Source organism: Papaver somniferum, chromosome 7, assembly GCF_003573695.1.
Source record: "Papaver somniferum cultivar HN1 chromosome 7, ASM357369v1, whole genome shotgun sequence".
Classification (NCBI taxonomy): domain Eukaryota; kingdom Viridiplantae; phylum Streptophyta; class Magnoliopsida; order Ranunculales; family Papaveraceae; genus Papaver; species Papaver somniferum.
Window position 1 is genome coordinate 73,845,736 of NC_039364.1, and position 10,400 is coordinate 73,856,135.

At 42.0% G+C, this 10,400-nt stretch overlaps 1 protein-coding gene across 1 annotated transcript; it reads right to left on the reverse strand.

Annotated features, from left to right (window-relative positions):
• Positions 1 to 9,339: 9,339 nt before the first annotated feature.
• Positions 9,340 to 9,723, reverse strand: LOC113294767. Its single transcript, XM_026543144.1, has one exon. It carries the CDS (start codon positions 9,721 to 9,723, stop codon positions 9,340 to 9,342), a length of 384 nt encoding a protein of 127 aa, XP_026398929.1.
• Between the last annotated feature and the right edge of the window lie 677 nt (positions 9,724 to 10,400).

Genomic DNA, 10,400 nt, shown 5'->3' on the forward strand with positions numbered 1-10,400 from the left:
TTTTATTTTCCTTTTCCTTTTTACATGTTTTTTAATTGTTTGTACACTCTCCGTACAATCTTTCTTGACAACCTTCTTTTTCCGATGTTTTTTTTTTCCAGCTGTGACTACTAATTTTCCCATAGTCTACGTAATGTATACAGTTCGGAGAATCGAATACTAAGTAGTATTGATGCCTCTGTTGAACTGATAATGCTTAGTTATAAAAGATATTCAAGATCACAATAATAACGAAGAACACAAATGTAATGTAAATGATGCTAAGTTATCTTGAGACACAAGAGATTACATGGTTCGACTTTTGTCTACATCCACGGGATAATGAGTGATTGTTTTTATTAAGTTGTGGTGGTTAGAAAGATCTTAAATGTTTCACAAAGTAATAGATAGAACTCAAGTTGAAGAATACTTAATTAAAGAGGTATAAGCTTAAGACTAGATATCCTCTCCTAGAAATTGATGCCCCTGGTTTGTTGGTGAAGTTTGGTATTTATAGCCCCTTCTGCTCCAGGTATATCTTTGCTGTCTTTGGATCCACCGTTCCCTGATATACCTTTCTATACAAATGGTACCTTTTGTGCATTTAATGCAGATTAGATATGTCATCTACCTCTGTCCCTTCGCCAGCTACCTCCCTTTAGACTAGGCTTTACTTTTCTATCTTGGCCGTCGAGGTATCCCTTCCTGGGATAAGATAAAGTAGATCTACGAAGGTGTCTTCTGCTACTCAGGTTCCTCTGTATAGAGAGGGCTATATATTTATCTTGCACACGACCACTGAGACCGTGACACGTGCTGTGTAGAATATTGATATTCACAGTTTGCCCCTTTTCTTTCATATTCCACCACTTGGTAGAATTGGAAGAAAAAACTTCCGTAACGCCGCCATTTTTGCACGTACCGGTTGGGTGGTCCCCATGTGTCCCTTCATGCAATAATTTCCCCTTGAGTTTCAGGACATCCAAATTTTTGGATTCTCCAGCCGCCTATAAGAAGAGAATATCAGAAGGAATTTCATTAACTTTCTCCTCGAACTATCGCTCTCCTATCTTTCTCATAGATTTTCATCCTTCTCCTGTTTTCAAATGTTGGTCTTCTATCGACTCCCAAAAGCTTTTGTTCTTCAGCATTTGATCATCACATACAGGTAGGTGATCCTCTTTTTTGGTCTTTCGAATAGTTTATCTCGGATTTTCCTTGCTCCAATTTCGTTTTTGAATGCCCTCGACACTTTTGAATGTTTGCATGCACTATTTGCAACTTTCGATGTGTTTTGTGTGTTGTTTTATGGTGTGGGTTACTTCCCATTTTTCAATTTCATCATGAACATGCCATGATTCTTTATTGTCTGCAACTTTGATGACTGCGGTTTATGATTCTCCGCTTCGTCCTATAGAAGAATTAAGTTGCTTCCCTTGGTTATTTTAGATAAACCCATGCCCGAAGTATCTTTGTTTTTGCCCCAAGTTTGATTTTGAGTCTACTGTAATTTTGGTCCGCCATTGTTGATGGACTGTTCTTCCTGCTGATGTTAGGAATCATGAGACTCCCGAAGAAGCCCGTGCGTAGAGAACCGAAGCCTAAGTCGTCTACTGAGCCACCTCCGCATATGGATCATCCTGATGCTACGCCTTCTCCACCGCCCGAGGATACTGAGATACTTGAGGGACCTGAGATGGTTGTGGAACCTGAGGTGATTGCGGATGCTGAGGTTGAAGATGTTGAAGATCTTCCTCCTCCCCCTCCTCATTATGAGCTCCAGAGGCTGCGGCTGCGTGACAAAGATTGCTATGCGCATTTATCCTTGGCTGAGATATCCAAGTCTTTTCGTATGCATAAGTTTGAGATCTTCTTTGTTGATGGCCCTGATGTTCTCACCGAGTCTATGATTCCGAGTTTCCGTTATGATGAGAACAACCTCTTGATTAGCGTTGGCCAGTTGGCCGTAGGTACGCTCCTGCCTTTGTTTAGTAGGAAGGATCCTTTCTACTACGATTTTTTGTTTACCAGGGATGACCCGGTGAACAAAACTCAGATCCGAGGTATCATGCAGTACACTGGTAACTTCTGGCGCGCCCTATGTGAGTGCTGGTACTGTAGCAAGGGTAAGACTACCCTAAGTTCTTATGACCCCTTTGCTGCTAGGAGGTCTAGGCAGGAGGATTATACCCCTGCCAACTTCAATGCTACCTATGCTGATGCCATTCAGAAGAGTAACCTTCTTCCTTGGAGTGTCGGCCCCCATCGTATCCATGTTACTGCTAAGCAGATTAGGGAGGGTAACAACCTTCATCTGTTGGAGGAGATTGATAAGACTGGTCTGACTGTCATCCCTTATTCTGCTAAGCTTTCTTTTCCGAAGCCTGACCGCATCCGTCTTGATCATGATGATAGATGGGCTCGTACTCCTCTTCGTACGGTGGGTCCCTGGGGCTACGATTTTACTACCGCAGATCCCAGCGCTCTTCGTATACCCTTTTCTTTGACTGCTAAGTATGATGGATATCAGCTGGGTTTTTAACCCTGCTGCTACTCATGAGGTAACCTTCGATTTCTTCGGAGGTTTTTCATTTTATTCTTTGCTTTGCAGCCTTTGTTTGGTATTCTGATGGCTTTTTTGCAGTCTGCCCCTGCTTCTTCTGCTGGAACTGCACCGGGTTCTGCTGCTAAGACTGCTCTGGGCTCTGCGGGTAACTCCGTGGCTGCTCGGACAAGGAAAAGGAAAGCTTCAATTGAAGCAGCTAAATCTGTACCTGCGGAGGTAAGGATTATACGTCTGCCTCCGTGTTTGTGTATTCCTTAGTATTTTGCCCCTAATCCTTAGCTTGCGCATGTGCTGTCACACAGTCTTCCAAGAAAGGAAAGTTAATGGCTATAATCGATGTTGAAGAGTCTGATGAGGACCCCGAGGTTGGTGAGGAGGAACTAGTGGACGAAGATATGGAGGATGTCGAGGACACTGCCCTTAGTCCTCATTTAGATGATATTGAGGAAGATTTTTCCAAGAACAACCCCAGTCCTATTCGTGCTGGCTCTTTGGAGGGTGAAAACCTTCCAGTTGGTGGTGATGCTTCATTGGTGAGCCCCATTAGTGTTCAAGCTGCGACTCCTACTCCGTTGCCAAAGGTTCCTTCGTTTTCTGCTCCTGGTGATCTGCAACCTGTTGTCTCGGTTACTACCAGTACTGTAGTGATATCTTCCAAGAGTCTTCCATCATTTCCCGCTACTTCACTCCACTCGAGTGGTTCGTTTGCGAAGGGTGTTACTCCGGTGGTGAGGGTTAGTAGTTTAGACTCTCAGCAGAAGAAGAAGGTTGTGATTTCACTGGCCAACTTCTTCTTCAATGCTACTCCCACCTCATTAGGAAGTGCTCAGTCTGTTTCTACTGCTCATGTTAGCAAGGTTGTGGGGCCTCCGCCTTCGTCACCAGATTGGAACGTATTGGACAATCTTCCTTCTGCTGGTGATATTGACTTAGGTGGTGCTCCTAGTCAAGCTCTTTCTTCGGTTCCCAGCTCGTCCATCATGCTGTCTCTTAGTCATGGTGAGGTTCAGTATTTGTGCCCCATTCTCTCTCTCAAGCGATTGGTGGGGTTTCTACTGATCCTGGGAAGGGTAAGCTGCCTGAGAACTTGAGCCTTGGGAGTTCTGACGATGCTATCCTTGAAGCTATTCTGCGGGATTCAAAGGGTCCATTTTCTGCCGAGGTTGATCGTCATCAAATGGTTGGTTCTTTGGAGGTAACTTCACAGCTAAATGTTCTATCTGCTCAGTATTGTGTGGCTAAGGATCTATTCTTTGACCCGGACTGCCTTCGCTCTAGTCAGAGATTTGGTGAAATCCGCAGGGGTAGTATCCAAGAGATGGAGGCCTTCATGGAAACCTATGCTGATTTCCTTCCTCATCTTTCGATATTCTCAATAGTGATTTTTATCTTACTGTTTCATGCTTTGTTTTGAACCTCTGTCTGTTCTTATGCTCCGTTGTTTGAAGCTTTGCAAACAAATCGATGTTGGTTGCACCTTGTTCAGGTTTTATAGGGCTAAGTGTACTCACTTGAGTACTCTGTTAGAGCGTCCCCGCCAAGATTATGCCCTTGCTGATGCACATCAACCTCCTTCTAGTGATGTTGATTCTGCTGCCAAGGTATCTTTGTTAGAGAACGATCTGAGGAAGGCTCATAGGTCCCTAGAGGCATACTTGTTGGCTCTTGAGAGAGCTAATAATGCTGCAAAGGCTGTTGAGGATGGTTGTAATGACGCTGATTCTGCTCTGGCTACTGAACCCTCTAAAGCCATAGGTTTGTTTCTCCTTTTCCTGAGCTCTATTTTTATTTTTGTTTGGTAGTATAGTCCTGAGACAACCTACGCCTGCTAGATGGTGGCTCTAGTGGGCTTAGATATCTCCGGGAGCAGGTAGACAAGTTGACCTCCGATGTTTGGTATTATCAGAAGAAGTCTGACAGATTGATGAACGTGATTGTTCATAACGAGGACCAAATTTCTCTTGAATCTGCTCATAACGCGGATCTTGTGAAGCAGATGGCTTTGCTCCGTAAAGAATGTGACGAAGCCCTCAAGTGGAAAGAGGGTCTCATTTCAAATAAAAAGGAGGATATTGCCTTAGTTGAGAAACGCTTCTCAGCTCAAGAAATTATCTGTAAAAAGTATCATAAGGATTTCGAAGATGCCTGCGCTTCCTTAGCTAAGATTACCGCAGAACGTAACGTCTTATCTTCTGAGGTCTGCTCTATTAAGAGAAAACTTATCGAGGATGGTTCTGTGCCTTCTTCCATGTCCCGTACATCCTTGGTTAAGAGATTAGAAGAGTTAGAGAATGTTTACCAGGCTTTATCCTGCGAGAATGCTTCGCTCCGAATTGATGTTGAGGATCTTCGGACCGAACGTGATACCCTCGTGGAGGATCTTGACTCTGTTGAGGTGGATCTTGCCGAAGCCCATCATAGTTTAGATGAATCCCTTAGCCGTGCCGAAGGTAGATTAGGATTTTCTTGTTTCAGCGCTCTTCGTGCCCCATACCGTATTTGCTTTTTACTTATCCCTTTTGCGTTCGCAGGTCTTAAGAAGCATCTTGTAGGTGCAAATGCTAAGATTAACCGTCTCGAGGGACAAGTATCTTCGATGAAGAGAGCTCGTCAATTTGATGCTGCTGCAAAGTTTAAGGCTGTGTCACTTCAGGAAGCTAATGACCAGCTTAGTGCTCAGTTGACGGATCTTCGTCGGAAATCAACCTCAGATCTAGAGACTCATGCTTCTAAAATGAAGGTGAAATTCGAGCATTCGTCCATTGACTACATCAAAAATGCCTTTGCAGAAGCTGAACTCCAAGCTGACGGGGTCGTTTTTCCTCGTCTTCCTTATCCTTGATCCTGTTGTCTTATGCCTTCAGCTGAGGTGCCTTTGTGATGTCCCCCTTCCTTGAAACAATGCTTTTGTTGGTTTGAACCTTTGTTATCTGCACCTTTTAAGACATATCAGACAAACTTTGTAAGATTATTATTCCTCTGGGAGGTTATTGCATGAATATTTTGTTTTTAGACGTATTGTGTCTGATTGTTCGCACATTCAAGCTATCACTAGGTGCTAAGGTATATTTAACCTTTGGTGTAACATTCATTATCTTACCTAAGTATCCTTTGGCCAGAAGGTACTGTGGTGGCGAGGGTTCCTACGTGGGCAATAGTTTTCCTGTAACCCTACGCGTTCAGCGCGAAGACTGCTTTACTTTGACAAGGTATCTCTATAGGGGATATATTATTTTTTCTTATGCCTCATGAAATGAGCCTTCGCCCCGAGGATCCGAGATTGACATATGCGCAGTTATGCTTTGCCTTGCCTCATCGTCAATCCTGACAGAGGGTGTCTATTCTAACCCAATTTTATTTAATCAAAACTAATTTTTCTTTAGCAAAAAGTTTCTTTCATTGATTAGTAAGGTTTATAATACCTTTGATCAGGGATAGAACGTGGTAGGCTACTGCCCGTTCCTTTCTTCTCCTGAGTAATCACCATTCTCTTACGGGTAGTACTTTTTTAGGTACATTGCATTCCAGGGATGTTGTAATACTTCACCTTTGGGGGTCCTTAGGTAATAAGACCCTTTTCCTGCAATGTCGTGTATGATGTAGGGCCCGTCCCATGTTGGAGATACCTTTCCCCACTCCTTCTTTCTTTGGTATGGTGGTATCTGATGTAGTACGTATTCCTCGACCACAAAGTTTCTAGGGATGACCCGCTTGTTGTATTCCCGAGCCAGCCTTTGTTGATAGTTTGCCATCTTTTGCAAAGCTACTTCTCTTCTTTCTTCAAGGTCATCCATCTTTTCTAACACCAGGTTTGTTGTTAGATTCTTTTCCCATGCCTCTGTTTTTGTTGTTGGAGTATTATTTCCGTTGGGATGACTGCTTCGGCTCCGTAGGTCAACAGGAATGGAGTGTCCCCCGTAGCTGACCTTCTTGTAGTTCGATAGGCCCATAGGATGTTGTGCAGTTGTTCGCACCACCTTTTTTTGTATACTCCCAGCTTCTTCTTCAAGTTCATCGCTATGGTTTTGTTGGTTGCCTCCGCTTGTCCGCTGCTCTTAGGGTATATAGGAGTGTACTTGTTCTTCTGAATATTGAAAGTATCAAATAACATGTCGATGTTTTTTCCTTGCAATTGTTTGCCATTGTTGGAGACTACGACAGCTGGTATTTTGAACCTGCATATGATTTGCTCAAATAAGAATTTAAAGACGTTTGTGTCCCTAATTCTTGCCAAAGGATTTACTTTGAAAAATTGGGAGATACAACAACCACACCCAATATTTCGCTTATTAATCTGTATGGACAAACTCCAATATACTTTTTAGAGAATCAACTAGACAATCATACTCAATCTAGATAAAAAGTATATCAAAGAGTTTATATCTCAATCTCTCGATTTGATATATATATATATACTCAAGCAAATAGAAATCTGCGAGTCTTTATCAAATACTAGAGAGATAACTTGGATGGTACCAAAGACCAATATCCAAGTGTCAATCAATTTAAATCAACAACCAAAAGTTCGGATATTCTAATTGATTGAACAACGCACAACCTGTGATATTTCAATTATATAACAAAATATAATGCGGAAAAGAAATAACACAGACACCAGAATTTTGTTAACAAGGAAACCGCAAATGCAGAAAAACCCCGGGACCTAGTCCAGATTGAATACACACTGTATTAAGCCGCTACAGACACTAGCCTACTCCAAATTAACTTCGGTCTGGACTGTAGTTGAACCCCAACCAATCTCACACTGATCCAAGGTACAGTTATGCTCCTACGTCTCTGATCCCAACAGGATACTACATACTTGATTCCCTTAGATGATCTCACCCACAACTAAGAGTTGCTACGACCCAAAGTCGAAGACTTTAATTAACAAATCTGCATCACACAGAAAAGTGTACGGTAATAGATAAATCCGTCTCCCACGAATATACCTACGAGTTTTGTTCCGTCTTTTGATAAATCAAGGTGAACATGAACCAATTGATAAACCGAACTTATATTCCCGAAGAACAGCCTATTATTATCAATCACCTCACAGTAATCTTAATCGACGCAGCGAAAAAAGATATTGTGAATCACAAACGATGAGACAAAGTATTTGTGATTTCTTTTATATCTTGCCTATCGGAGATATCAATCTCAAGCCAATTATTACAATTGTACTCGTACGATAGAAACAACAAGATCAGATCACATAACTACGAGAAAGTAGTATCGGTCTGGCTTCACAATCCCAATAAAGTCTTTAAGTCGTTAACCTGGTTTAGAAGAAGAAACCAAAGGTTAAAGGCGAATCGACTCTAGCTTAGCACAACTAGTATCACACATAAGGTGTGGGGATTAGGTTTCCCAGTTGCTAGAGTTCTCCCTTATATAGTCTTTCAAATCAGGGTTTGCAATCAATGTTATCTTGGTAACAAAGCATTCAATATTCACCGTTAGATGAAAACCTGATTTAGATTCAAGCTAATATCTTTCAACCGTTAGATCGAAAACTAGCTTGTTACACACAAATGAAATTCACGTTTCTAGGCTTGTGTAACTGTACCCAAACTTGCACATTTATTGGTTCAACAATAGTTAACCAAATGGTTAGCCATATGATCACTTTCATATAAACCATATTCTTCTTCACCATAACTAGTTCAAGTGACTCAAATGAACTAGTTAGAGAGTTGTTCAATTGCAAGGAAATCTTATGTAACTACACAAGACATAATCAAAGCAAAAACGATTTGATTCACTCGAATTGGTTCATGAACTATGTAGCCACGGTTTGCATTTGCATTCCTTAGTTTAGATAAGAATAAGTTCACAAACATCGTTTTTAGATATGACCTACTCAAGTTCGCGGACTTAAGTTCGCGGACAGAGTTCATAAACTCCAGCAGAAATTCTCGGTTCGAGAACTTCTGCCAATTCGCGGACTTGGCTCGCGCCACCATGCCGGTTCTCTTGATCAACAAAGTTCGCGAACTTCGGTTCAAGGAATAAGGACTTATACATATATGTGTTTCCACAACAATGCTTATATCCTCCAATGGTTATGTAATCTAAACTCTCATTTCAATCATTGGAACATTCCTAGAGGACGTTGATATTCTATAATTGTTATTCACAAACTATTTTTCGTCAAAGTAAGCAATTTACAAAGTGATTGAAACTTGTCATGACTTTCGTCACTAGGTAAAGATGAACTTGGTTAAAGCGAAAGCTTACCAACACATATTTCGAGAAATAGATAGGCGAGATAAACTCGGCTCGAAATAGCAAATGTGTATAATTTAAGTCTATATAGCAAAACGACTTTTGTCTAAATATAAGAGATAAATAGACTTTTGAGTGATAGATAAGTTCAAGTCTCCACATACCTTTTAGTCGATGAAGATCCACCGGTTCCTTGAGTAGTCCTTCGTCTTGTATGATGATTGCCATGGAGTTCTTGAGCGCAGCTACACTTTCTATCCTAGTCCGAGACCTTAGCTACAGTAGACTAGAAATCAAGACTTTTAGTTTTGATCACTAACATTGACAAACATGCTTGAGATAGCAACGCATGCGAGTTCGACCGAGCAATGCTCTAACACACTTCCACCCACTTGCTGAAATAATCTGTAGCCACAATAAGGTATTTTCTCTTTAAGGTTCCCTCTATCAGGGATCCGAGGATATCAACTCCCCATTTGACAAATGGCCAATGGATGATGACTGAGTTGAGATCCGTTGTTGGTCCTTTGATTTTCCTAGAAAAGCGTTGGCATCTTTCACTACCCTTAGCCACGTTCTTTGAATCCGTCCATGCTTAACCAATAGTATCCTTGCATTTTGGCTTTGACCGCCAAGGATCTTCTTCCGCCGTGGTTGCCTGCATCTCCGCTGTGTATATCGTGGAGTATTTTCCTCCCTTCGGTTCGTGAGAGGCACCGCATTAGTGGTCCGAGAAATGACCTCCTATACAGTATCCCATCACGAAGGTTGTACATTGCTTCCTTTGATTCGAGCTTTCGAGCTTCCTTAATATCAGCTGGTAAGGTACCTTTACCCAGATACTGGTGGATCGGAATCCTCCAATCATCTTCTGCTTCGTCTTCATTGCCTCCGTCAGACATGGATTGGTCCTTTTCAGACTCCTCAGCTACTTCATCCGATTCTTTCATTTATTCGTTTTCTTTTCTATCTGCTTCTCTCATAAACCGAGTTTGGACATCAAAGACCTCCTCAGCATCTGAGATGGTCCTTCTATCGAAGGTTCGTAGATCCTTCCAATTTGCACGACGGTGGTATTTATATCTTTTAGCATAGAGGATATAAATGCTAAGGCATCTGCGTGTCTGTTGTCTTTTCGACGTACATACCTGAACGTTACGTTGTTGATATTGGACGCATGCTCCTGAGCTAGCTTTAAGTACGAAGATAGCACTGGATCTAAAGTTTGGTATTTGAGTTCGATTCGTCTAATGACCAACTGTGAGTCACTAGTCAATCGAACATCTGATAATTCTAGCTCCCGTGCCAAGCATAAACCATGTATGACCGCCTCATATTCTGTAATGTTATTGGTGTATTGTTCGAATTCTAACCTGAATGCGTAGATGAGTCGGTCTCCGATGGGGGTTGTTATTACAATCCCTATGCCCGAGCCTTTTCCATTGGAGGAGCCATCTACGAATATCTCCCATCTTCGTGAATTCTGAGGTTCCAACAGATCTTCTGGTTTCTTGCTTGTCTTTCTCCATTCCTGGGATTTCGTCTATCTCCGCTTCGTCGTTGAGGGGTAGGTCTTCCATAAAGTCTGCTAAGATTTGTGATTTCTCACCCTTCCTAGTTTCAAAGA